Raw genomic sequence first — 27,861 nt, forward strand, 5'->3', positions numbered from 1 at the left:
TTTTAGAAGTGCTGTGAGTATTTATTTTGTGTCACTCAGTCTGTGTGTGATAATCAGATGGAAGCAGATTGAAAACACAGTTGTAGGCTTCTCTAATTGATTCAAATCACAAAAGTGTGAGTGTGTCGATTCATGTGTGAAGCTATCCATAAGTGTTACCGAACAACACCTTTTATCCCCCAAGTGTTAAAACTCCTAAAAGAGATGTTGGTTTGGCAACACTTTATTTTAAGGGTCCGTAATAAACAATTTATGAAGCGTGTGTTCACCATTTATTAATCATTTCTCCCACGTTAATAAACCATTTACTAATCAATGGTAAAGTATTGTTGCAGGCCCTAATCTAAAGCGAGCACTATTTATGCTTCATAAATACTTCCTAAATGTTTTTTAGTGACCAGTGTAATTGAAACTAACTTCTCACAAAAAGATGTGCACGCCATTGGTAGACATTCCTGCAGTACCTGGTAAAAGAATAATCACACAACACAGGATGTTTAAGGAAATATGTATACATTTATGAACAACTAGCTTACTAAGATGAGTAATGATTAATAAATGGTGAACATACTGTTTGTAAATACCTTAAACGGTTTGTAATCCCGTACTTTGCCCAAAACACTTACACACTTTGCTTCTTCTTGGTCTGCAGTTAAAAACCAGGTCTGCTTTGACCAGACATACATACACACTAAGAAAATGACTACCACACACTCACAATGGATTCAATTTCTATTTTACTTTGATCGGAAACAGAAACCATTTAATTTGTGTCAAAAATAATATTGTACGTTGGCTGTCCCCCTGGGAATATCAGTGCCACAATAAACTCCAACAAATAACACCAAACTCTTTCCACTGGAGTTAGACGTGATTACCCAGGCAACATCAACATTTTATTGAAGATATTTTTTTTCATATATATATTTTTTAAACATCAGTTCAACGCTTGAGTAGGGTTGAGATCGGAGGACCTCGTAGTAAAGTCGAGATGGTGGGTTCACCATGAATAAGAGGGAGGGGTTATAACAACAGATCACATCAATCATACTGTAGGTACAACAACACTTAGTTCAAATGAGTCCCATGCCTTTAGTCCATTGAGCTATGCCTAGGAATCCCTCAACATATCTTCATTTAGCCTACATCCCACCATTACACATTTCTGTATTTTAATACCGCATCAAGGAAAACACAAGATCACAAGATAGGTTTTTCTCTTTGGTTAATGACAACAAAAACAGAACATACAGGTATTTATTTACGTATGTGCACAATGTATACACAAATATAGATTTTGTATGTGGTGTATGTTGTTTGTTTTTGGGGGGGGACTGGCTGTTGCTGATAATATAGTATTAGCTCAGTTGTTCTCTTCTAGTGTTACTAGTTTAAGTGTTTGTGAGGCAGGTATTGTCTTTCCTCTCTCTGTTCTTCCTGTTTCCTATTTCCCTGTTTCCTGGCAGCATGCGTCTCACCCTGGAACTACTGAGCATGCTCCAGCACAGGAACCCCTGTTCCAAGTGTTTCCCTACCAAAACAAGATGGAGATGGGAAATTTTATAAAAACCCAGCACATTCCAATAGGATTATGGGAGATTGAGTCCTTACAGGCTCACAGCCTCACACACAGCTGATGCTCTCATCTTTGTCCCTGGTTGCCTTGTGTTTGTCTGAGTTTGATTTGGTCCTCACAAGGTTTCGTAGGGAGTCCCTGGGTCCTCCACTGCTGTGGACCCCATTCCTGAGGGACCCCATTTCCTCCAGGGGCAGGTGGGTGGAGTTGTAGGCCAGCGGAGGGATGGTGTTAACCAGTATGAGCTGCAGAGGCTTCCTCTCCGGGCTGTACTGGCAGCGTACGTAGCGGGAGAAGGCTGCACGGTACGTCTTGTTGAACAAAGTGTACACCAGAGGGTTGATGGCTGAGGAGAGGTATCCCACCCATACAAACACATTCAGCAGCCCCCCCATCACCCCCGGATCACAGTTCACAGGGTCGCACACCACCGCCAACACATTGGTGATGAAGAAGGGACACCACATGACCACGAACAGGAAGAAGACCATTCCCAGGACCTTGGAGGCCTTCTGCTCGTTGCTGATTGACTGCATGGTGCGACGCCCGTACCGCGGGTCCACACCGACCCCACCGACCCCTCCTCCTACCCCTCCCGTGTCACGGCTTAGCGAACGCCTGAAGAAGAGCTTCTCTGAGGAGAGTGAGCCCTGCGGGAGGAAGCCCAGGGTCAGGGTGGCGATCCTCTTCGGCCGGGGCACCAGCTGGTCCAGGCAGAGGGTAGCCTCGTTCTGCAGGGCGCTAATGGTGAGGAAGTAGGTGACCACCATGATGGTGAGGGGGATGAAGAAGGCCACGAAGGAGCCCACCAGGACAAAACTGTCGTCTGTCAACAGGCAGCTGCCCTTTTTAAACACCTTGCTGTGGTCCCGCAGGCCTAGGACGGGGATGGGCATGGAGATACCTACAGAAAGACACAGAGGAGAGAGAGGTTAGTTTAGTATGATGTGTGTGTGTGTGTGTGTGTGTGTGTGTGTGTGTGTGTGTGTGTGTGTGTGCTTACATGTGTGTGTATGTGTGTTCCCCTTCTTATTTAAGATTTCAAATTGAAAAAGTAAAAGCAATTTTGTACAGCTTGTCTCTGCCTAAACGGTAAATAGCACTGTGGCACTTCAAGATTGTGCCAGTAATATCAAAACGCCTGGCCCTATAATGTGCAGATCATTCTACGGGCAAAGCACACCTGTTGCTCATTCCCACCATAAATCAATCCACCACGGCAGGATCCTCTGGCATCAATAATGCAATAGTCCTCATATCACCACTGTGTGCCCACCAGGACAGATAAACCCTGCAATTTCCCCTCACAGGCCCAGCATTAGTGTCATTAGTGTCCAATAACTGGATTTGTGAGGGAGAGGGACAGAAGCATCTGGAGCCATTCACTAAGGCTTTCATCCCCATTGCAACACAGTGAGATGCAAAGACTAATAACCTTAGGGAGGGAGTGCAACTGGCCTGAAACTGACGGCCATTTTGGGGCTTAGACCGGGAAAATAGACGGGGACGGTTGCCAGAACCAGCTCCAATTAAGATCACATCGCTTTAGGCTTTGGTAACAGATTCAATGATTTACAACCTCACATTTGCAAGGGCATTAGCCTATTTCCCCAATTCTGTCTGGTCTGGCATCTAGATCTGAAGGAATTAAATAGTCCCTCGTTTTTTCACCATTTTACTACAGACCTGTCAAATTTAAGAGGCAAACATCCATCAACACGCCTGCAGAATTCTGAAATTAAATAGACATTTAGTCTCTCTTTCTCTTCCCCCTGACAATCTCCTTCCTCTAAAGATAGAGGAGCTTGGAGAGAGAAAGGTGAAGTTTTTCTTTGAGTTGATGTTTTCTTAACCACTATTTTTTGGCTGGCTTAGAGAAAATGCAGAAATGCAATTTTGTCAAGAGTATTAGCAAGTTGAGAAAGATAATTCTTATTGTGTGTGGGTTGGGATGTGGAAGCAGTTGAAAGAGTCAAGACAATATTTTGTTACCAGATGGCCTTGGAACCCTGAATCAATCATATGACTGAAGTCCAACATTTCTTAATGTAAGCCTTTGTTTATGTTCCTGTATCTTTACTTCATTCTTCCCTAGTATTACAGGTTGTTTGGACTAGCTTCACATTGCCCTGGGTGTGTGTTCAGTGGTTCCCTGGGCGTGTGTTCAGTGGTTCCCTGGGCGTGTGTTCAGTGGTTCCCTGGGTGTGTGTTCAGTGGTTCCCTGGGTGTGTGTTCAGTGGTTCCCTGGGTGTGTGTTCAGTGGTTCCCTGGGTGTGTGTTCAGTGGTTCCCTGGGTGTGTGTTCAGTGGTTCCCTGGGTGTGTGTTCAGTGGTTCCCTGGGTGTGTGTTCAGGGGTTCCCTGCGTGTGTGTTCAGGGGTTCCCTGCGTGTGAGTTCAGTGGTTTCCGTAAAGCAGAGCAGCAGCAGCACCCCTGGCCCAGCAGTTGGAGACAGGCCAAAGTACGCATACCTGATCCAGACATCTCAACCATCTCTGCCATGTTTCCACACTAACACGTCAACACCAGAGCCACAGATACACTGAGCTCCGGGTTAGAGATCACACTAGACACAGACCTAGGATCAGCTCACCCTTCCCAAAACTTGAGCTTAACCTCAGACGAAGAAATTCTAGGAGGAGAAATTTATTCCAATAAATACAGCTCAGCTAATTATCCCTCCATGTTTGCACAAAATCTTTCCGTGGCAGTTACATTGACATTGAACTGCTGATGCCAACATCTACATTGTTATGCCTTTGGTAATTGCGTGTTTCTTTGCTGAAACTATACCCAGTGTGTCTGAAGAGAGAGACATACAGCTCCAGGGAAGACACATCACAACATGACAGAAATACAGGAAGTTGTAGGAAGTTCCTGAATGATTTAATAGAAAGAGAAAGACTGCAGGTTACAAAGACCAAAGAGTATTATTATTTAATTGAGATTTGCAGTCTTACAAAAATGATTGGTTGATATGAAAAGTTTTTTATGTCATGGTCATGGCCCAGGAACTTTCCTTGGTCATGGCGATTAGAGGTGTGTGTCAGTGTGAGGGTGTTTGTGTGTGTGTGTGGCTTTGTTTGTGCGTAATGTGTGTACGTGCGTGCACATTCGTTGTACAGGATGAGGTGTGTACGTGTAGACGTGTGGTCTGTGTATAGGTGGGATTTTGTAAGGTAAGTGATCTCTCTCTGTGGTAGGAGTCTTGTACAATAGGCTGGGCAGTAGCAGCACTGTGTTCCAGGGTTTGTTTAACAGCATACATCATCTCAGTTCTGTGTAACATCAGCTACTCTTCAGATTCTATTTCTCTTCTCTCTTTCTTGGTCTGCCGTGTACAGATGGACGAGAGGAGAGGGGGATGATACATAACATGAAGATAAGCAGCAGTGACATAATCTTATTTAATTTGCAGGCAGCAGCGTATCATATGATAACTTTCTGCCTGGGGCCTGGAACCTGTGGAATGGTGAGTCATATCAGGGGTTCATTCCTCCCCACGTTGTGTGTTGTCTCTCTCTGCTTCCCTGGTTCTATGTGACAATGTCTCTCTCCCTGCCTACTTGGGTCTCTACAAAGCATGACTGGATCATTAATGGTGGTATTGAGACATTGGTTTGAAGCAATGGAAAGGAGCCACACAAGTCTGACGGGCAGTTTTTATTTATAATCTGATCGACCCTCTAATATTCTTAAATTATATACACATTTACGTCTGGTTATTTGAACCCTAGATGTTGATGAAACTTCTACAGCAGGGCATGTCTCATTTTAGCAGCAGCTTCAGCGTCGATACAGAAATATTTGGGTGTGCTGGCTTTCACGCAACATACAGTGGGAAGAAAAAGTATGTGAACCTTTTAGAATTACTTGGATTTCTGCATAAATTGGTCATAATATTTTATCTGATCTTCATCTAAGTCACAACAATAGACAAACAGTCTGCTTAAACTAAAAACACAAACAATTATAATTGTTCATCTCTTTGTTGAACACACCGTGTAAACATTCACAGCGCAGGTTGGAAAAAGTATGGGAACCCTTGGATTTAATAACAGGTTGACCCTCCTTTGGCAGCAATAACCTCAAACAAACGTTTTCTGTAGTTGCGGATCAGACCTGCACGGTCAGAAGGAATTTTGGACCATTCATCTTTACGAAACAGTTTAGGTTCCACAATATTCTTGGTATGTCAGGTGTGAACCGCTCTCTTGAGGTCATGCCACAGCATCTCAATCGGGTTGAGGTCAGGACTGACTGGGCCACTCCAGAAGGCGTATTTTCTTCTGTCGAAGCCATTCTGTTGCGTCACCTAACTTGTGTTGAGCTTCAATTGGCGGACAGATAGCCTTACATTATCCTGCAAAATGTCTTGATAAACTTGGGGATTCCTTTTTCCGTAGATGCAAGCTGATACTTTGTAACCCTTTCCAGCTTTATGCAAGTCAACAAACCTTAATCTTAGGTCTTCTGAGATCTCTTTTGTTCGAGGAATGGTTCACATCAGTCAATGCTTCTTGTGAAGTGTTTTTTATAGGGCAAGGCAGCTTTAACATCTCCAATCTTGTCTCATTGACTGGACTCCAGGTTAGCTGACTCCTGACTCCAATTAGCTTTTGGAGAAGTCATTATCCTAGGGGTTCACATACTTTTTCCAACCTACACTGTGCATGTTTAAATGATGTATTCAATATAGACAAGAAAAATACAATAATTTGTGTGTTATTAGTTTAAGCACATTGTGTTTGTCTATTGTTGTGAGTTAGATGAAGATCAGATCAAATTCTATGTCAAATTTATGCAGAAATCCAGGTAATTCCAAAGTGTTCATATACTTTTTCTTGCCACTGTACATGACACATGTTTGTTCTGTATGGAGCTAAGTCTGACGGCTTGATGCACCAGACTGCATTAGTGGCTCAATCATTTCCTTTTCATGCTAGGCCATTGACTTGATCAGCTGGATATCAACTAGGCCATTATAAAGTCCTGATTGTTCAGTCGCCTTGGCTTTTACACTAAATAATATAGACCTTGAAACTCAAATTACAGTTGCTTATGAGTCATTCTCCTTTCATTCCCTCATTCACAGCCTCCATCCCTCCTTTGCTCTCACCCCACGGCGCCTGTTGCCTTGCCCATATCCAACAGTAAAATGTTCAAATGTGGGGAGTTTTACAAAAACTTGGTTCTAAATATGCCCCTCCCCCAACGACCACACTTTTTTATATGAACAAATACAGACACATGGTCTCTGTCTGTCTCTCTCAAGGGAGCAGCATACACACTACCATTCAAAAGTTTGGGGTCACTTAGAAATGTCCTTGTTTTTAAAAGAAAATACTTTTTTTTGGTCCATTAAAATAACATCAAATTGATCAGAAATACAGTGTAGACATTGTTAATGTTGTAAATGACTATTGTAGCTGGAAACAGCAGATTTTTTATGGAATATCTACATAGGCGTACAGAGGCCCATTATCAGCAACCATCACTCCTGTGTTACAATGGCACATTGTGTTAACTAATCCAAGTTTATAATTTTAAAAGGCTAATTGATCATTACAAAACACTTTTGCAGTTATGTTAGCACAGCTGAACACTGTTGTACGGATTAAAGACGCAATAAAACTGGCCTTCTTTGGACTAGTTGAGTGTCTGGAGCATCAGCATTTGTGGGTTCGATTACAGGCTCAAAATGGCCACAAGTCCTCAACTGGCAGCTTCATTAAATAGTACCCGCAAAACACCAGTCTCAACGTCAATAGTGAAGAGGCGACTCCGGGATGCTGGCCTTCTAGGTAGAGATGCAAAAAAAAAGCCAAAATGAAGCTGCTTGACATTTTGAGCCTGTAATCGAACCCACAAATGCTGATGCTCCAGACACTCAACTAGTCCAAAGAAGGTCCGTTTTATTGCTTCTTTAATCAGAAAAAAAGTTTTTAGCTGTGCTAACAATTGCAAAAGGGTTTTCTAATGATCAGTTAGCCTTTTAAAATTATAAACTTGGATTAGCTAACACAACATGCCATTGGAACACAGAAGTGATGGTTGCTGATAATGGGCATCTGTACGCCTATTCATTAAAAATAGCAGTTTCCAGCTACAATAGTCAGTTACAACATGAACAATGTCTACACTGTATTTCTGATCAATTTGATGTTATTTTAATGGACATAAAATGTTTTTTTCTTTCAAAAAACAAGGACATTTCTGAGTGACCCCATACTTTTGAATGGTAGTGTACTTGTACAGGCTTTTCTTCCTGTTTCTTACCCACAGAGATGGTCCAGACAGCCATGATCTTGAGGCGGGCCTTGGTTCGGGAGTTGAAGCGGCTGTGGTGGAGGGGGTTTCTGATGGCGATGTAGCGGTCCAGAGAGATTGCACACAGGTGCATAATGGAGGCTGTGGAGAACAGCACATCAAGATAGATCCAGACAGGGCACAGGTCAGAGGGCAGGGGCCACCAGTAGTCTGTATGGGGGAACACAGAGAAAACAATGAACTCCGGAGAAGAAAAATTTTTTTTTAATTTTTTTACAGGGGAATTAAACAGAGATTACACAAGGCTGTCTTGTAATGGGAATACCAGTTACACAATATACAGTATGTGAGACTTTTAACACAGGTTTGTTTTTATGAAATTGGAGTTGGTTGTAAAACACATTTGCAGTGGCATTGTGACATTTTTACAGAGTTGTTGGGTAATAATATCTTCTAAAAAGCTTCTTATGAGGTGACCAAAACATCAAATTGAAAGCCTCAGATGCGTGGAACCAAACCCTCTAAAACACAGACTTAAGCTACTTTAAGACACATACACACTGAGGTTAACACTCACAGCGCAAGGCAGCCTTTCACAGAATGTGGAAGGCTTTTTTATAATAAAATATTACTCTTGAGAAACTGTAACTACATCCCCCACAAAGACAAAACTTAATACAACCTCCAAATTAAAAGTTTACACAGTGACGTGCCGAATAAAGACCAGGCAGCAGAATCTGATAGTATGCGACAGATCCCCACACCAGGCCAACACAAATACTCTGCCTGGATAATAACCTGGAGATAGGGAATGTCACTTTTGCATCCACAGTCAGACGTGGCAGTTACACTGTTTCTCCATTTTATCCTCTATTTCTCTCTCGCCATGGGGGAGTCACAGTCTCCCTCACTCCTCTCCTCCAGGTGAAGGAGAACCTTACATAAAGCCTGTTTATTTGGACTCAGTGACTCATTGTCATCACCATGGTCACGGACTGACTATGTGTGTCTCTTTCTCTTCTTCCCTCTCCATCGCTCTGCCTTTCTCGTTCTCTTCTTTCCTTTGCATGTCTTTCGTCCTTATCCCTTCCTTCCTTTTTCTCTCTCTCTATCTCCCTCTTTCATCTTTCTGAGGTAGAAAGTCATTAGACATCCAGCTGTCTCAGCATGCCCCTCTGTGGTAATATATTTGGGTCTGCCCATCTGAATGTTGAAATGGATGGAGGGAAGATAGAGGGAATCGGGTAGGGGGGATAAAATGGAGGCAGCCCATGTTTGCAGATTAGGATCTTATAATGATGATGTGTCACCTGCAGCCAATATAGTGTAGTACATTCCCTTATCTCTAATCAGTCTGCCTGAGTTGTCTCCATCCCACCCTGCAGGATTTAGCCTAAATGAGTCTTTCTGATCTGCAGCCAGAGAAGCAGACAGAGCCTAATGATGCTGGTTTAAGGCCTTGTAGAGCAGCCACGGTGAATTACCCTTCAGTGCTGTTCGCAGAGCGACCAATAACCCCAGTGAAAAGAAGACTGCTGAAAAGTAACATATTTTCATCCCTACTTTTCAGAAACCCAAAAACACTTGACACTGCAGTATTTTACAGCTCAGGCAGAGAAGTGCACACGCTTGTCTGAACACCCTAAGAAAGAGGACACGTTCGGTTAAGTTCCAAAGAGGGAGGCTGTATATGTCCATGCAGATATTGGCAGGGGCATCAATTTGGGAACTGGAGACAAATGAAAGAGCTTTTCTCCTCAAACTTGCTGACACCTTCAGGCTTGTTTGCCTCCGCCCTGACCAAAGCTGCATTTGTATTTCCTACCAAACAGAGTGAGGAATGGTGAGAGAGAAAGAGGGAGAGAGAGAGAGAGAGAGAGGGGCAGAGAACAGCAAAGAGAGAGGACCAGTGAAAGATAAAGTGGGAGAAGGAGAGAGGAATTAGACATGGTGAGCTAGAGACATGATAAGCTAGGGACCTTCATGACCACACAGTGTATACACCAAGTCTTTCATCAATGACAGACACAAAGAATATCTCCAAAGACCGCTAAAGGATTTAAATTATGTGGACCCAACCGGCATGAAGAATTCTGAACAGGTTATTTTTCTGACTTTATCTGGTTTAGTACTTCCTCAGTGCTGCCTTGTGTCAGGGGTGAATAGTGTATTTCTAACATGTTTCTCTTTACTCTATTTCTCCATCTCCCTTTCTCCCCCTCCTCCTCTCGCTCTCTGCCTCTGTAGGTCTAGATCAGGGGTGTCAAACTCATTTTGCACCCGGGGGCCGCGTTGGGTCTTCAACGAGGTCCGGAGGGCCTCACTGAAAATGTGTTATATTTCCTCACCGTCAGAAGAGGCAAAAAATCCAACGTTTTGGGAATTTCCGATGCTCCCTGACTGTCTTGCTTTCATTCCGGTGATTATTAGCAACCTGGACACAGTCAAGAAACTGTAGGTCCATTGTTTATTTCTAGACAGTTAAGATTTTGTTTTAAAGTAAATTGAGTTTGCTCCCCCACAAAATATATATCTCTTTTTTTTAAACGCTAGCCATATGTTTGACACTTCTTTTTTCCGGATTCCACTTAAGTCTACTTGGAAAAGACCATCTGTAGAAATTCAAAAAGGTTACCATACAGAATTAATCCAACTTAATAAAGCCTATCTCTCCAAGAACATGTGAAATCAACTCATTGACATGAAAGCTCACAGAACTCTAATCCACCAGGGCCAATACAATTGGTAAAAAAAGTAAAACAATGACAGGTTATTCCAACAATATGTCTGTGTTCTGACAAAAACAATCCTGCATAATGGCTGGAAGGCCTTTCGATTGTGATTCTGATTCAGAATATCAAGAGGTCTGCTCCATTGAAAAGACTAGAATCACAGTTATTACATTCGGTGCAGAACCTAGAAACACACCGTTGGACCATGTGAATGTGTGTATGTTGAAACAGGAAATATGTTTGTAATGATAATACTACGCTTTAAATCAGGTGTGTCTTTAGAAGGAGAGCTGGAGAGAATTTGGAGATGGGAGAGTGGGTGAATATTTCTGAGATAGAATAGAGGAGAGTAGAAGGCAATTTGCCAATGTGTCATCTTCAGGCTCAAAGAGTGTCAGTCTATTCCACGCTGCTCTGATGGCACAATGACAGGAATAAAACAGTCCAAATGAACAAGTTGCCTGAGAGAGAGAGGTGAAAGGCAGAGCAGGTGGGGAGAGAGAGTAAGAGAGAAAGAAGGAGGGAGAACAGAAGGGAATTCATCCGCCAATTCTGTAGCAAAACGTTTCTTAAACGGAAACGAACGAAACGGGGAGGGACCTACAGTGCATTCGAAATTATTCAGACCCCTGGACTTTTTCCACATTTTGTTACTTTACAGCCTAATTCTAAAATGTATTAAATTGTTTTTCCCCCTCATCAATCTACACACAAAATCCCACAATGACAAAGCAAAAACAGGTTTTTAAAAATTTTTGCCAATGTATCCCAGAACCCTCCCAGAAAAATTACATTTACATAAGTATTCAGACCCTTTACTCAGTACTATGTTGAAGCACCTTTGGCAGCGATTACAGCCTTGAGTCTTTTTGGGTATGACGCTACAAGCTTGGCACACCTGTATTTGAGGAGTTTCCCCCATTCTTCTCTGCTCTTCTCTGCAGATCCTCTCAAGCTCTGTCATGTTGGATGGGGAGCGTCTCTGCACAGCTATTTTCAGGTCTCTCCAGAGATGTTCGATCGGGTTCAACTGCGGGCTCTGGCTGGGCCACTCATGGACATTCAGTACTTTAGGTGTCTTTTGGCAAACTCCAAGCGGACTGTCATGTGCCTTTTACTGAGGAGTGGTTACCGTCAAGCCACTCTACCATAAAATCCTGATTGGTGGAGTGCTGCAGTGATGGTTGTCCTTCTGGAAGGTTCTCCCATCTCCACAGAGGAACTCTGGAGCTCTGTCAGAGGGACCTTCGGGTTCTTGGTCACCTCCCTGACCAAGGCCCTTTTCCCCCCAATTGCTCATTTTGGCCAGGTGGCCAGCTCTAGGAAGAGTCTGGGTGGTTCCAAACTTCTTCCATGTAAGAAATTATGGAGGCCACTGTGTTCTTGGAGACATTTAATGCTGCAGACATTTTTTGGTACCCTTCCCCAGTTCTGTACTTCGACACAATCCTGTCTCAGAGCACTACGGGCAATGCCTTCGACCTCATGGCTTGGTTTTTGCTCTGACATGCGTTGTCAACTGTGGAATATTATATAGACAGGTGTGTGCCTTTCCAAATCAAGTCCAATCAATTGAATTTTCCACAGGTGGACTCCAATCAAGTTGTAGAAAAAAATATAATTTCATCCATTTTAGAATAAGTCTGTAAGGGGATCTGAATACTTTAGCTGAATCTATCCAACTGGAAACTCTGATTTGCTCTGTTAGCTTCCATTTGGTTCTGAAACGGTAAACCGTTTCCATAACGGATACCCCCAGGCGAGAGACCGGAGACAGAGAGTGGGGAGGGAGAGTGGGAGCATAGATGTACAGTAACTCATATCTCACGTTTCCCTCTTTAGCTGGTTGGGTTCTCTCCTCTCTCACCTGTCTGATGAGTGACGGATCATGTGACCCTCAGACATCTGCTGCCATGGGAACACGTCTGCTGTCTGTCCAATAACTCAACCTCATACTGCCTGTATGAGATACTATAATAAAACCATATACTCCAGTATTTCTTACGAGATCCTATGAAAATAAAAAAAAAATATCGTCTGAATCCAAAACTTGAGATGTGTGACTCTTGAGTAAATTATGCATGGAAACTCAAATGCAATTTAAGTTACAGTACCCACGTGGATTTATTTTAATTTACTGTTGAAGTCGGAAGTTTACATACACTTAGGTTGGAGTCATTAAAACTTTTTTTCAACCACTCCAAAAATGTCTTGTTAACAAACTATAGTTTTGGCAAGTCGGTTAGGACATCTACTTTGTGCATGACACAAGTAATGTTTCCAACAATTGTTTACAGACAGATTATTTCACTTATAATTCACTGTATCACAATTCCAGTGGGTCAGAAGTTGACTGTGCCTTTAAACAGTTTGGAAAATTCCAGAAAATGATGTCATGGCTTTAGAAGCTTCTGATAGGCTAATTGACATCATTTGAGTCAATTGGAGGTGTACCTGTGGATGTATTTCAAGGCCTACCTTCAAACTCAGTGCCTCTTTGCTTAACATCATGGGAAAATCAAAAGAAATCAGCCAAGACCTCAGAATTTTTTTTGTAGACCTCCACAAGTCTGGTTCATCATTGGGAGCAATTTCCACACACCTTAAGTACCACGTTCATCTGTGCAAACAATAGTATGCAAGTATAAACACCAAGGGACGACGCAGCTGTCATACCACTCAGGAAGGAGAGGCGTTCTGTCTCCTAGAGATGAACGTACTTGCAAAAAGTATTTGCAAAAAGTGCAAATCAATCCCAGAACAACAGCAAAGGACCTTGTGAAGATGCTGGAGGAAACAGGTACAAAAGCATGAGGTATCTATATCCACAGTAAAAACGAGTCCTATATTGACATAACCTGAAATGTGGCTCAGCAAGGAAAAAGCCAATGCTCCAAAACCACCATAAATAAAAGCCAGACTACGGTTTGCAACTGCACATGGGGACAAAGATCGTACTTCTTGGAGAAATGTCCTCTGGTCTGATGAAACAAAAATAGAACTGTTTGGCTATAATGACCATCGTTATGTTTGGAGGAAAAAGAAGGAGGCTTGCAAGCCAAAGAACACCATCCCAACCGTGAAGTACGGGGGTAGCAGCTTCATGTTGTGGGGGTGCTTTGCTGCAGGAGGGACTGGTGCAATTTACAAAATAGATGGAATCATGAGGCAGGAAAATGATGAGGATATATTGAAGCAACAGCTCAAGACATCAGTCAGGAAGTTAAACCTTGGTCTCAAATCGGTCTTCCAAATGGACAGGTATTGGAGTGTCCATTACAAAGCCCTGACCTCAATCCCATAGAAAATTTGTGGGCAGAACTGAAAAAGTGTGTGCGAGCAAGGAGGCCTACAAACTTGACTCCGTTACATAAGCTCTGTCAGGAGGAATGGGCCAAAATTCACCCAACCTATTGTGGGAAGGTTGTGGAAGGCTACCCGAAATGTTTGACCCAAGTTAAACAATTTAAGGCAATGCTACCAAATACTAATTGAGTGTATGTAAACTTCTGACCCACTGGGAATGTGGTGAAAGAAATACAATCTGAAATAAATAATTATCTCTATCATTATTCTGACATTTCACAGTCTTAAAATAAAGTGGTGATCCCAACTGACCTAAGACAGGGACTTTTTACTAGGATTAAATGTCAGGAATTGTGAAAAACTGAGTTTAAATGTTTATTGGTAAGGTATATGCAAACTTCAACTTCAACTCTACATGATGAACATGATGGGGTGAAAAATCAAACGATCTCTTCCCACACCTTGTATTAGACATTTTATTTTATGATCTTCATCGACAGTTCAGTATATGTAACTAACTCTGATTATAGCCACTGAACAAAAATATAAACACAACATGTAAAGTGTACATTTTGTCAATAATAATTTGAATGCACAGAGATACCGTGCCATTCATCCGCCACCATCTCATGTTTCAAAATGATAATGCACGGCCCCATGTCGCAAGGATCTGTACACAATTCCTAGAAGCTGAAAATGTCCCAGTTCTTCGATGGCCTGCATACTCATCAGACATGGCACCCATGTTTGGGACCTGGCACCCATGTTTGGGATGCTCCAGAATGTCGTGTGTGACTGTGTTCCAGTTCCCGCCAATAACCAGCAACTTCGCACAGCCATTGAAGAGGAGTGGGACAACATTCCACAGGCCACAATAAACAGCCTGATCAACTCTATGCAAAGGAGATATGTTGTGCTGCATGAGGCAAATGGTGGTCACACCAGATACAGACTGGATTTCTTATCCACTCCCCTACCTTTTTTAAGGTAACTGTGACCAACAGATGCATATCTGTATTCCCAGTCATGTGAAATCCATAGATTAGGGCCTAATGAATATGTAAATTGACTGATTTCCATTGAAAATGGTTGCAGTTGCATTGATATTTTTGTTTAGTATATATCACAGGCAGACCCCTAGCACGGTAAAAAGGTTTACTTCCACGTTCGGAACATGAAGAGTGTCCACTGTCCTCCCGCCGCTTGATGGACCGACACAGTAATCTAAACTCCTCTTATCTCTGATGTACATGTATCATGTACAGTATATATCCCAGTTGAATGATAATGATCTGGTCCTCTGGGATCATTTCTCTGGTCTGATCTAGGCTTGTTGCTCTGACTTTGAGGTTACTGAGCCCTGTCTGCACAGCTGGAAACAGACTTTGCAGGGGAAGATAGTGTAAAGTCATCTGGTGACGAGGCTGATATCAAAGGCTTTATCCACAGAAGCAGGAGAGAGTAAATTCATGCTTTGTCACATGCAGAGAAAACATCACACACAGTCTTGTCATCAGGGGAACTCAGGTCAGAGACACTGGGGTAGGGAGGTATGACAGCAGGGTATGAGTGAGGAAAAAGAGGGAAACTTATAATTAAGATGAACTCCATCCATCCATGTTTTGCCTTTTTAACTCACAATCTAATTAAACAGCCAACTACCACTATAATTTATGAGAGAGATAGAAAGAGCTGTTGAAGGACAAGGGACTGTCCATCTGACAGACAGAGAGTTCTTGAAACAGGTGCTAATTGTGTGTGTGTGTCCATGCTTGCGTGTGTGTTGGTGTGTGTACGTGCAGTTGTGTGTCTCCTTGCGATCACTCTTGAGTGTGTGTGTGTGTAGTCGTCCGTGTAAGCTTATCATTTTGTCTGTTGAAGGGAGGTTTGTGGGGGTGTTGGCATTTCACGATTTCAGTTACTGCAGCTCACCACCTAAGCCCCCATTAAAAGGAAATTATGAACTCATCTTCCGCCTCGTTAAATCTGGGATGCTAATTAGGCGACAGACATGAAATCAGTGATGGTCAAGACTTCATTTCTTTTTTTATTATTGTGAAACCACACTTTCTTCACTGTTGTTCAAATAATGTGTTTTATTTAGTGTAGAATAAGCTTCTGTCTTGTCTGCATTCATCAATTTTTGGTCCTATGGACTTCACCAAGTGACATCCTAAGCAAATATGTTATCATTAAAAATATATATATTTGAATGTTTTTTTTGTATGATAATATATTAACTTAGGAGCTCACAAGCACCAAAGATGTGGATGTCAATTAGGGCAGCCCCCCCCCCCCCCCCCCCCCCCCCCCGCAACTCTCTGATTCAGAGGGGTTGGGTTAAATGTGGAAGACACATTTCAGTTGAATGCATTCAGTTGCACAACTGACTAGGTTGTGCAAGGTTGGCTAGGTTGTTTCACTTGGTGAACTCAACAGGACCAAAAATGGATTAATGCAAAAAACATGTCTCTGTATATAACAAATACAGTCATGAGTGGTAACTCTACAATTTACTCAAAAAGGCACTGTTAATTTAACACTGTTCCAGTGTCTGTATGGGTCCACAGACTCAACACGTTCAGTGTTGATTTAACACTGTGTTCATTTTCAACACCGGAGAATTTGCATTTGCAGAATGCTCAGATAGAAATGTATTGTGTAGATCAAAAATGACTGGAAAAGTATAGAAGATTGTGTGTGGTTTATTCATACTATTCTATAGTCAACATGCAGTTCCAGTTCCATTAGTTGAATGCATCCAATCCAATAGTTTCAGAAAAGTAGTCACTACCTGAGATTTGTATTCACATATCTGTATTCAAATAGTTTTAAAAAGTAGTTTATTTCTGAGATCTGTATTTAAATAGTTATTAAAGTAGTGATTTTGGGGGGGATCTCTCTTCAAATAGTTGTAGTTACCTCCAAAGTGAGTATTTGTTCCCCCAGAATTGTTTTAACTTTCAACAAAGCATAGATACAACTATAGTTATCCCAGGTCGTGTGTGTGTGTGTGTGTGTGTGTGTGTGTGTGTGTGTGTGTGTGTGTGTGTGTGTGTGTGTGTGTGTGTGTGTGTGTGTGTGTGTGTGTCCAATGTCATGGTTGATGTCCCTATTCCTGGTCTTGACGTTGGTGTAAACAGGGTCCTAGAACTAGTTACAAGAGGACTGGAAGCAGTCAGAGACTCCATAAATCAACACACAGCAGTGTAAATAAATACATCCCCAATCCATTGCCTCTAACTGCTGCATTTACACAGTAAACTGCTGGTGGGCTCCAGTAGGTAGATGGTGAAACTACTAGTTATGTATAAATATAGGCGGGAGGAGAAGCAAGAACAGCTCTAATCTAATCCTCCTTTTCTGTAAGGGGAGGAACAGATTCCTCCTTTTCTGTAAGGGGGGATTAGATTCCTCCTTTTCTGTAAGGGGAGGATTAGATTCCTCCTTTTCTGTAAGGGGAGGATCAGATTCCTCCTTTTCTGTAAGGGGAGAATTAGATTCCTCCTTTTCTGTAAGGGGAGGATCAGATTCCTCCTTTTCTGTAAGGGGAGGATCAGATTCCTCCTTTTCTGTAAGGGGAAGATCAGATTCCTCCTTTTCTGTAAGGGGAGGATTAGATTCCTCCTTTTCTGTAAGGGGAGGATTAGATTCCTCCTTTTCTGTAAGGGGAGGATTAGATTCCTCCTTTTCTGTAAGGGGAGGATCAGATTCCTCCTTTTCTGTAAGGGGAGGATTAGATTCCTCCTTTTCTGTAAGGGGAGGATTAGATTCCTCCTTTTCTGTAAGGGGAGGATTAGATTCCTCCTTTTCTCTTTCTCCCCTTACAGAAAAACCACATGACATTTCACATGTGAAATCAGCAAAAATGAGTTGTTATGATACGCACACAGTGCTTTTAACTTACATATTTGACTCACATGACTAGATTGCGTATGTTTATTTATACAGTAATTATTAATTAACGTGCATTCCAATCTTTCTGTTACGCCTTCACGTCTGTGTCAACAACTGATTTAACCTGTGTTCCTACACTTTTGACTTCAAAGTAAATCTCAACTTTGTTAAAGGTATACTCAAGAAAAACTATTATATTTATCATAGTGATTCTGGAGTAGCATTGAAACATAATAATATCCCCCACCAACATCAGGCAACTATACAGAAAACCCTCAAATTGCTGAAATAAGTCAATTAAATCAATGATGAGAGTAGTCAGATGAATTTATAACTATATAAAACAGAAGTTCAGACTGCAGATGGCACACTTCTGTTATTTGCAGAGATGTATTATAGGTAAGAAATGTGTAGGGGAATGTAACAGGCTTTGTGTGCAGCAGACAGATCAGTGCACCTGAAATCCAGAGATCGTGAGTTCAATTCTCAGACTAGGTCATATTTTAGCTGAACAGTGTACCACTTATTTTAAAACAACCATACCATTACTTTACTTATAATGGCTTGGGACCATCTGGGACCTTCATGTGATGTCCTGATGACTGGTAAAACAAATGTCTTGAGAACATCTTCCAAAAATACTAACATTCCTCACTCAGCCAGTTTATGCTTGATCTGAAAATGTGGTCAGAGGCTTTGTATGGAGGGTGTAACAGAATTGTGGAGCCTCAGGAGGCATGCAGAGGCCAAATCAAGCTCCGTACCGCATCGCTGTAAACCTTTCACATTTTGTAACAATGCGGAGGGCTCCGTATAGCTCCGCATTGACATTATTGGTTGATGGTAGGTGGGGGCTGGAAGTCCTGTATAAACAGAAACTAATTTCCTTGGGAAGTTCCTTCACAACAGCACTGCTCTGCTCCGCGAAGCACAAAAAAAGTATGTTTGCTCTGACTTCTGCGGGGGATCGATCATGCAGAGCCTTTTAGGGAAAAAACATGAATGTCATGTGATCACGTTTTCACATGAAATGTCACATCTGAAGTGTTCCAAAAACACATGATTTCACATGTGAATTGTCACACGATATGTTCCAGAAACACATTTTCTAATGATTTTCTACATGTGAAATTATGTTTTTTCAGATTTTTTTTGCTATACCACCAGGTCTGTGGCCATGACAGAGGTTTGCCACAGATTTATTGGAAAGAATACATTTCTGGACTGTTAAAAGGTGCACATAATCAAGTCAATAATTGTGTGATTAAGTAGCAGTGCTCAGGGATACTTGACGTTAAGTGTGCATAAATGCTCTGGGGATTTGAACTTGCAACATTTAGGTCTGGAATGCATTAAAGGGATACTTCGGGATTTTGGCAAGGAGGCCTTTTATCTACTCCCCCAATGTCAGCAGATACTAGCAGATACCCATAGACATCTAGTCATTGTGCTAACGCTAGCATGGGCTTACAAAACTGACTCTAACTTCCTTCATACTAGACACAGAGACATAAAAAGGATATCCACAAGTTCATCTGACCCGGAGGAAGTATATAAAGGGCCTCGTTGCCAAAATCCTGCATTATCCCTTTAATGTCTCAGCAGGGTCACCAGGTACATTTAAAAACAAATGTTTTTTACCAAGAACATACAATACCAGTCAACCCAATTGAGATCGTTTGGGATAAGTTCAACCGCAGAGTGAAGGAAAAGCAGCCAACAAGTGCTCAGCATATGTATGAACTCCTTCAAACATGTTGGAAAACCATTCCAGGTGAAGCTGGTTGAGAGAATGCCAAGAGTGTGCAAAAATGTTATCAAGGCAAAGGGTGGCTACTTTGAAGAATCTCAAATATAAAATATATTATGATTTGTTTAACCCTTTTTTGGTTACTACATAATTACATATGTGATATTTCATGGTTTTGATCCCCTCACTATTATTCCACAATGTAGAAAATAGTAAAAATAAATAATAAAAACCCTTGAATGAGTAGGTGTGTCCAAACTTTTGGCTGGTACGATATGTCCACATTCTCTCAAAAATAAGAGTACGGCTACGGTACAATGTTGCTCCCTGGTGTACAAAAAGGTCAAAGGTACCTTCAGTGGTACACAGGAACTCACATCATACTGGTCTGTATTTTTTAGGGTTCATGTGACTGCGAGGATAATCTAGTATTGTGGTACATTTGTCTACCCAATATATTCAATATAAGGTACAATCATTACTGCAATTTGAAATGTAGGTGGGAGCAATGTATTGGCGGGGATTCATTAGCATATTTGGGGGAATGGTCTAAAATATGTTGTATTTGTGCCAACCGTCAGTAGAAATCTTGTACCAGTTTAAGGGATTTATTGTAATGTTGAAGAACATGGGCAACTCTTTTGTCAAGGTCAGTGCTACAATCTGTGTAAATCTTTTGAGTATCACATGCTTCCCTGTTATGGGCTTACTGAGCATTTTCCAGTAGCTTAATTCCAGCTGGTTCACATAAAGTTCATGTTTCATTTTCAATAACTTTCTTTCAACTAGCTGCAAGTGAGTTATTGTAAAATTCACAGTTATTTACTGTAGCAAATCTGTCACACTCACTGACCTGATGGTGTAGCTGGGAAGTGAGTACAATGACATGCTGACTTGCTATAAATGAAATATGGTAAGGCTCTTTGGTATCACATGCAGCTATGTCAGGCTTTAAACACATGCTCTGGGACTTTTAGAGACTACTAAGTGTTTTTTAAACCACACACTTTGGGCTGGATGTGTAAATGTGTAGTTCATACATGCATAATCTATGAGCAGAATAACTGTTTTACCTCAATTAGCAACGAAATCCCTAGTTTGAAAGCAACTGTTTTCCCTCCATGTAGGCCAGCCCCTAGCAATTCGAGTTCTGTGAGCTTCAGCCCCTCGCCATATTTAAAAAAATATATATATTTCACCTTTATTTAACCAGGTAGGCAAGTTGAGAACAAGTTGTCATTTACAACTGCGACCTGGTCAAGATAAAGCAAAGCAGTTCGACACATTCAACGACACAGAGTTACACATGGAGTAAAACAAACATACAGTCAATAATACAGTAGAAAAATAAGTCTATATACAATGTGAGCAAATGAGGTGAGATAAGTGAGGTAAAGGCAATAAATAGGCCATTGTGGCGAAGTAAATACAATTTAGCAATTAAAACACTGGAATGATAGATTTCACAGTAGATGAGTGTGCAAAGCAGACATACTGGGGTGCACAGGAGCCAAATAAATAAATAAATACAGTAGGGGAAGAGGAAGTTGTTTGGGCTATTTATAGATGGGATATGTACAGGTGCAGTGATATATGAGTGACAGTTAGCAAGCAGCACATCATGCAGCCACAGCAGAGTGAGAGCAATGACATTGTGCACAAATTTGTACATTTGTGACATAGTACGCAATTTTCAGGGACTGCTGCCAATCAGCAAGTAACATTGCATGTTATCAACAGAAGAGTCAGTGAAGCCACAGTAAGTTGCTGGCATGTATTGCTAGTGGCAGCAAGTTGCCTGTAGGTTACTGGCAACATTTTGATAGTAAGTTATTGTGAATTTTAAAATAACTTACTGACAAATAGTTTTCAGTTAGGAAATTACAAATTCACACTGGTAACAAGTTTCCATTGAGTTACTGGAGAAAGTACAATAACCGCTTTACAGTGCAACTCATTACTGACACATTGCAGAACAAACAGTGTCAAAAGAGGTGCTTGACTTGCATCGGCATCGAAACACTTAAACTGCTACAACACTTTCACTGATGGTTGTGCATTGCCCTCAAACATCAAAGTGCTGGGATGATCGTACCTTACATTACAAATATTGCGTATAAAATGTCACATTATACCTGCAAGGTACCGAACTGTACCATGTGAGTTCATGCGCTACATGACCAAAAGTATGAGGACACCTGTTTGTCGAACATCTAATTCCAAAATCATTGGCATTAATATGAAGTTGGTCCCCCCTTTACTGCTATAACAGCCTCCACTCTTCTGGGAAGCCTTTCCACTGGATGTTGGAACTTTGCTGAAGGGACTTAAATGTTCTAATTCATCCCAAAGGTGTTCAAAAGGGTTTAGGTCAGGGCTCTTTGCAGGCCAATAACGTTTTTCCACACCACTCTCTGAAAAAAAATTCTGTATGAACCTCAGTCGGACTGCCAGATGGTGAAGCATGATTCATCACTCCAGAGAACGCGTTTCCACTGCTCCATAGTCCAATGGCAAGCTTTACACCACTCCAACCGACGCTTGGTGTTGTGCAAGGTGATCTTAGGCTTGTTGCTTCCATACTCGATTTCACAGCCGAATCCGCTCATTTGAAGGGGTGTCCACATACTTTTGTATATATAGTGTACGTGTACCTGTGAAGTGTACCTGTGACTGTTTTTTTTACCCTAGGGAACAACACTGCACCCTAACATACTGTCCAAGAACACTTTCATTTAACTGTAAAAATACAGAGCTTCTTGTAGATGTACTGCATTTTTACTGCAACTAGACAAAAACCTCAAGGAAACCATGACACAATGTTCTAAGAACATTCTAAAAATGTTATTGGAAACATTTCTGGAACAAACCAAGAACAAGATAAAACCTGCAGGGGACCATGACTGTTTAAATTGAATTAATGCCAATTATGCATTTAAGGTAAGATATTTTCAATTACATTTTGACACCTGGGTTTTCACATGTGCAAACATTTTGACACGTATAGTTTCATGGGATCACATAGTAAAATTTTGCATCCCCATGTTGTCACATTTATATCACATGAGATCATGTTTCCACATGTGCTAAAATGTCACATGTGTAGTTTCATGTTATCACATTGCACATGTTATCACATTTTACTTCACATAAAATCATGTGATCAAAAGGGTCTGTCCGTTTACCAAATATTTTTTGAAACATACCTATACACTTAATTTCCTCTTCACCCTGCCTTACTCCTCTCTTCTCTCCAGACCCCTTTTAACCTGGTTCTAACATGCATAATATGTCCACATTCTGACAAGATCAGGACAAATGTGTGTCCACATTCTTAGATCGGTGTAGACAACCTCAGGAGGTAGTCAGGCATGAATTGTGTCTGGATATCTTACAAGTCGCTTCGAGGCAAGCAACACTGAAGCATGCATGAGAGCACCAGCTGTTCTGGATGACTGTGTGATAATGCTCTCGGTAGTCGATGTGAGCAAGACCTTTAAACAGGTCAACATTCACAAAGCCCCGGGGCCAGACGGATTACCAGAATCTGTACTCAAAGCATGCACAGAACAACTGGCAGGTGTCTTCACTGACATTTTCAACCTCTCCCTGACCGAGTCTGTAATACCTACATGTTTCAAGCAGACCACAATAGTCCCTGTGCCCAAGGAAGCGAAGGTAACCTGCCTAAACGATTACCGCCCCGGAGCACTCACGTCGGTAGCCATGAAGTGCTTTGAAAGGCTGTTCATGGCTCACAACAGCATCCTCCAGGATACCCTAGACCCACACCAATTCACATACCGCCCCAAAAGATCCACAGATGACGTATTCTCAATCGCACTCCAAACTGCCCTTTCCCACCTGGACAAAAGGAACACCTATGTGAGAATGCTGTCCATTGACTACAGCTCAGCGTTCAACACCATAGTGCCCACGAAGCTCATCACTAAGCTAAGGACCCTAGGACTAAACACCTCCCCCGCAACTGAATCCTGGACTTCCTGACGGGCCGGCCCCAGGTGGTAAGAGTAGGCAACAACACGTCTGCCACACGGATCCTCAACACGGTGGCCCCTCACGGGTGTGTACTTAGTCTAATCCTGTACTCCCTGTTCACCCACGACTGCATGGCCAAACGCGACTCCAACACCATCATTAAGTTTGCTGACGACAGTGGTAGGCCTGATCACCAACAATCATGAAACCACCATATGGAGGGGGTCAGACAGCCTATAGGGAGGGGGTCAGAGAACTGGCAGTGTGGAGCCAGGACAACAACCTCTCCCGCTATGTTAGCACCAGGTATAAACAAGGCTGTTGTCTTGTCCCTCTCCCCCCCTGTCTCTTCCCTCTCTTCTCTCTGCCTCTCTCTCTGATGTTTCTCTCCCAGTCCCTCCCTTGATTGAAGCATCAGGAACTCTGTCATTCCCATCGCTTGTTTTTCGCCTCTCAAAACCACTTGTTTATTTTCCTCCACTTGTCTCTCTCCGTCTGTGAATGACCTGTTGCCCTGCTATCACACATCTGGTTCTCTGACAGCAGATAATGACATGGCTTTGTTTTGTTCTGTGTGTGGTCGTGTCTGAGAGGAAGCTGCTGAGGCTCATTCTCATGCCATCTGACTCTAGTTTTGCTGCTGCTCGATTGACATGAACTCTATCCGTGTCTGGCTAAATAGCTGAGCACAAACCAAGTTTCTAACCTTAGCCAAACAAACGCTACACACAGTCCACCCCCCCCTCGCTCTCTCTCTCTCTCTCTCTCTCTCTCTCTCTCTCTCTCTCTTTGTCTCTGTCTGTGTCTTTCTCTCCCCTCTCTCTCTGCCTATTGTATCTGTCTCTTTCTCTCCTTCTCTTTCTTTTGTTCTCTCTCTCTCTCTCTCTCTCTCTCTCTCTCTCTCTTTGTCTCTGTCTGTGTCTTTCTCTCCCCTCTCTCTCTGCCTATTGTATCTGTCTCTTTCTCTCCTTCTCTTTCTTTTGTTCTCTCTCTCTCTCTCTCTCTCTCTCTCTCTCTCTCTCTCTCTCTCTCTCTCTCTCTCTCTCTTTCTCTCTTTACATGTCTCAAGTCCATCATCCAGGGGATTAGTTACACTTTTACCAATGGGGCAATCTTCCTCTCATAAAGACAGTCTAAAGAGTGAAGGTCTGAGGAGAAGGGGATTATATGAAACACATCTCTTCCCCTAGTTCAGCAGGTATCAGAAGACAACATGTATGTTCCCCATCTCATGATCTAAGCAAAACCAAGCCGAGCTGTAGCTATGTTTCAATCCAATTGGCGACATATTTTCATCCAAATATTCAAAAATCTGCATCAAGAAATTATGTAATTTTCCTACTAGTGGTGTTTCCACCAAACTGACTTGTTGCAGATACACATCAGTGCATGATGACGTGCTTTTTTGCTTAAGTTTTCATGTAGATTTTCAACTTTTGTCCCAAAAACTGTTGCCTTAAATAGCAACTGTGACTACTCTGGTCTTGGCACCTGCGTGCTAGCCAACAGCTCGCAGTTATAGTGCAGGTACTGTAGGCTCTGCGGGTAAGCTATTCTACATGAAAAGATTATGAATAAGAGCGAGAATGTTTTAATTTGTCAAAATGGCAGTCAAACATTGATCATCACGTCACCAGAAAAAGACACCCGTATGTCTGCATGCTGTGTCTGAGCCCGTATGTCTGCATGCTGTGTCTGAGCCCGTATGTCTGCATGTTGTGTCTAAGGCTGTATGTCTGCATGTTGTGTCTGAGCCTGTATCTCTGCATGCTGTGTCTGAGCCCGTATGTCTGCATGCTGTGTCTGAGCCTGTATGTCTGCATGCTGTGTCTGAGCCCGTATGTCTGCATGCTGTGTCTGAGCCTGTATGTCTGCATGCTGTGTCTGAGCCCGTATGTCTGCATGTTGTGTCTGAACCTGTATGTCTGCATGCTGTGTCTAAGGCTGTATGTCTGCATGTTGTGTCTGAGCCTGTATCTCTGCATGCTGTGTCTGAGCCCGTATGTCTGCATGCTGTGTCTGAGCCTGTATGTCTGCATGCTGTGTCTGAGCCTGTATGTCTGCATGCTGTGTCTGAGCCCGTATGTCTGCATGTTGTGTCTGAGCCCGTATGTCTGCATGCTGTGTCTGAGCCCGCATGTCTGCATGCTGTGTCTGAGCCCGTATGTCTGCATGCTTTGTCTGAGCCCATATGTCTGCAAGCCAAAGACAGATTTCCATTGTTAATCAAACAATGGGACAATTACGTTTTTGAACTTGAGCTGGAACGCACTCACCATAGAGAATGGTGACCATAGAGACGGGCATGACCAGGATGCCCAGAAGCATGTCAGCGACGGCCAGCGACATCAGGAAATAGTTGGTGGCATTCTGGAGTTTCTTCTCCAGAGACACAGCCAAGATAACCAGGATGTTACCCGTCACTGTAACGGCGATGACCGCCAGGATCAGCAACGCTGCCCAGTTCTTGTCCACTGCCGTCATCCCCGTTGCACACAGCGATGATGCCAGGATCCTCCCTTCTTCACTGTAACCCCTGATGCCATGAGTCCAGTTGCCTGACGGAAAGTAATTCACCTCTTCATTCCTGTTACACCCGTTTGAAAAATTCCTTCCTCCATTTCCCAGAAGTCCCTCTGACCCGGGAAGCCAAGGTTCAGGGTTAAAGGGCGGAATAGTTACAGCTTTGACAGCAGACGAGATCAACTCTGATCCGTTCCTGTGCAGGTTCATTATGTCAGTTCCCATACACCTCCAGCACTTTACTTATAACAACACACTTACTCCTACAGGTCTCTTACAAGAGAGGTGCAATAGGGATGTGTCGGGTCCTTAAAAGCCTCCACATGGTCTCCATCATCATGCTCAGAGCAACGTGTCAAAAAACGCCACAGAACAATAGAAGTCTATGACTTTCGCTCTGTTGCAAGTATCCCAAACCAGAGAGCAATTACCCTAAGCTCTATTTCTCACATTCAATCCTTTTCTCAGGTCCACATTATCACCTGTTGATCAGAGGTTGAATCCATTTGGATTCAGGAAAGTAGAATCATTAGAATGTGCTCAACGCTAGCACGCCAGTTTGGTGAGAAAGGTATCCACACTGTCAGATGGCACCGATTGCTCGGTTAAATCCTTACGTCATCTTAGCGATGGAGAAGATTAGACATGAGATGTGTGTGTGTGTGTCAGATAATCCTCAGGTGTCTTTGCTGCTCCTGCTAGGGTTTACAGCTGTGTGTGTGAGTGCTATGGAAATGATTCAGAAGCCTGATGAGTGACGACAGGTGTCACACACACTATCTCTCTCTTTCTCAGTCACACACACACACACATTCACACACATATACACACACACACACACACTTCCAGCCAGGTCCGTCCTCTGAGCTGGGAGGGAGACGAGTTTTGCCAGATGTGATGGATGGAAAATCCTAGTTTGGGAAAAACAGTCACCCTAAAAACATTCCTCTACTTTTTTTCCATTTTTCCTCTTTTTCTTCCTTATTCCTTCAGCCCTTTAATCCAGCCTCATCAGAGCCTACATTGTTTTCTTTCCTATTTGACAAGTGACAGGTTCTCCAGGTCCCCTGATTATTAGGAAGTTCCCACTTCAGCCGTCAGTTACTGAGCAGTATTCCACTGTGTGCTGTTTCTGCTTTCTCACAGACACTCACATACGCTCTCCGTGCCTCACATTCTCTCTCTCTCGCTCTCTCACACACTTTCTGTGTTCTGTTCCACTCTCCATGCACCTTTCTCTCCCTCCCTGTTTCACACTCTCTCGCTCACTCCCTCTTTCACTGCCCCTCCCCTCCCCTCTTTCACTGCCCCTCCCCTCCCCTCCCCTCTTTCACTGCCCCTCCCCTCTTTCACTCAATTTGTGTGCTCTTTCTCTCTCTGCCTCTCTCTCTCTCTCTTGACACAGTCCAGTTCACTGTAGGTCTTCCGTGTACACACAGTAGCATTAGAAGTTATGTGAGAGCTCATAAAAGTACTGCTTTGCATTGATAAATAAGCTGAATCCAGGGAGCATAGTGTGCATGCAGGGGTCCTTCTGAGTGCTGTCTGAGCACAATAAACCCCCCTGCTGTACACACCGAAGGACCACCTTTTTTCCCCCACTCTGGGGGCTTTCACACACTTGCTTAAGCAGAAACATGTAGGAGTACATAAAGTACAAACACACAAGTGGGTGATGGACTTCCTGACGGGCCGCCCCCAGGTGATGAAGGTAGGAAACAACACCTACACGTCGCTGATCCTCAACACTTGGGCCCCACAAGGGTGTGCTGCTCAGCCCCCTCCTGTACTCCCTGTTAACATATGACTG

General features: G+C 42.7%; 1 protein-coding gene across 1 annotated transcript; it reads right to left on the reverse strand.

Annotated features, from left to right (window-relative positions):
• Positions 1-255: 255 nt before the first annotated feature.
• On the reverse strand, positions 256-27,251 carry htr2aa (5-hydroxytryptamine (serotonin) receptor 2A, genome duplicate a). Its single transcript, XM_021579489.2, has 3 exons — positions 25,805-27,251; positions 7,854-8,054; positions 256-2,480 (listed from the first exon to the last, which is right to left on the reverse strand). Exons 1-3 carry the CDS (start codon positions 26,274-26,276, stop codon positions 1,624-1,626), a joined length of 1,530 nt encoding a protein of 509 aa, XP_021435164.2. The 5' UTR covers positions 26,277-27,251; the 3' UTR covers positions 256-1,623.
• Between the last annotated feature and the right edge of the window lie 610 nt (positions 27,252-27,861).

The sequence above is a fragment of the Oncorhynchus mykiss genome, chromosome 22 (genome assembly GCF_013265735.2).
Source record: "Oncorhynchus mykiss isolate Arlee chromosome 22, USDA_OmykA_1.1, whole genome shotgun sequence".
NCBI lineage: Eukaryota > Metazoa > Chordata > Actinopteri > Salmoniformes > Salmonidae > Oncorhynchus > Oncorhynchus mykiss.

Excerpts from the sequence above, each read along its gene's own strand:
- htr2aa (XM_021579489.2), bottom strand. The coding sequence starts at position 26,276 with ATGGGAACTGACATAATGAACCTGCACAGGAACGGATCAGAGTTGATC. Across the intron at positions 8,055-25,804 it reads TATGGTCACCATTCTCTATG|ACTACTGGTGGCCCCTGCCC; the intron begins GTGAGTGCGTTC and ends TCCCCCATACAG. Across the intron at positions 2,481-7,853 it reads TGTCTGGACCATCTCTGTGG|GTATCTCCATGCCCATCCCC; the intron begins GTAAGAAACAGG and ends GTCTTTCTGTAG.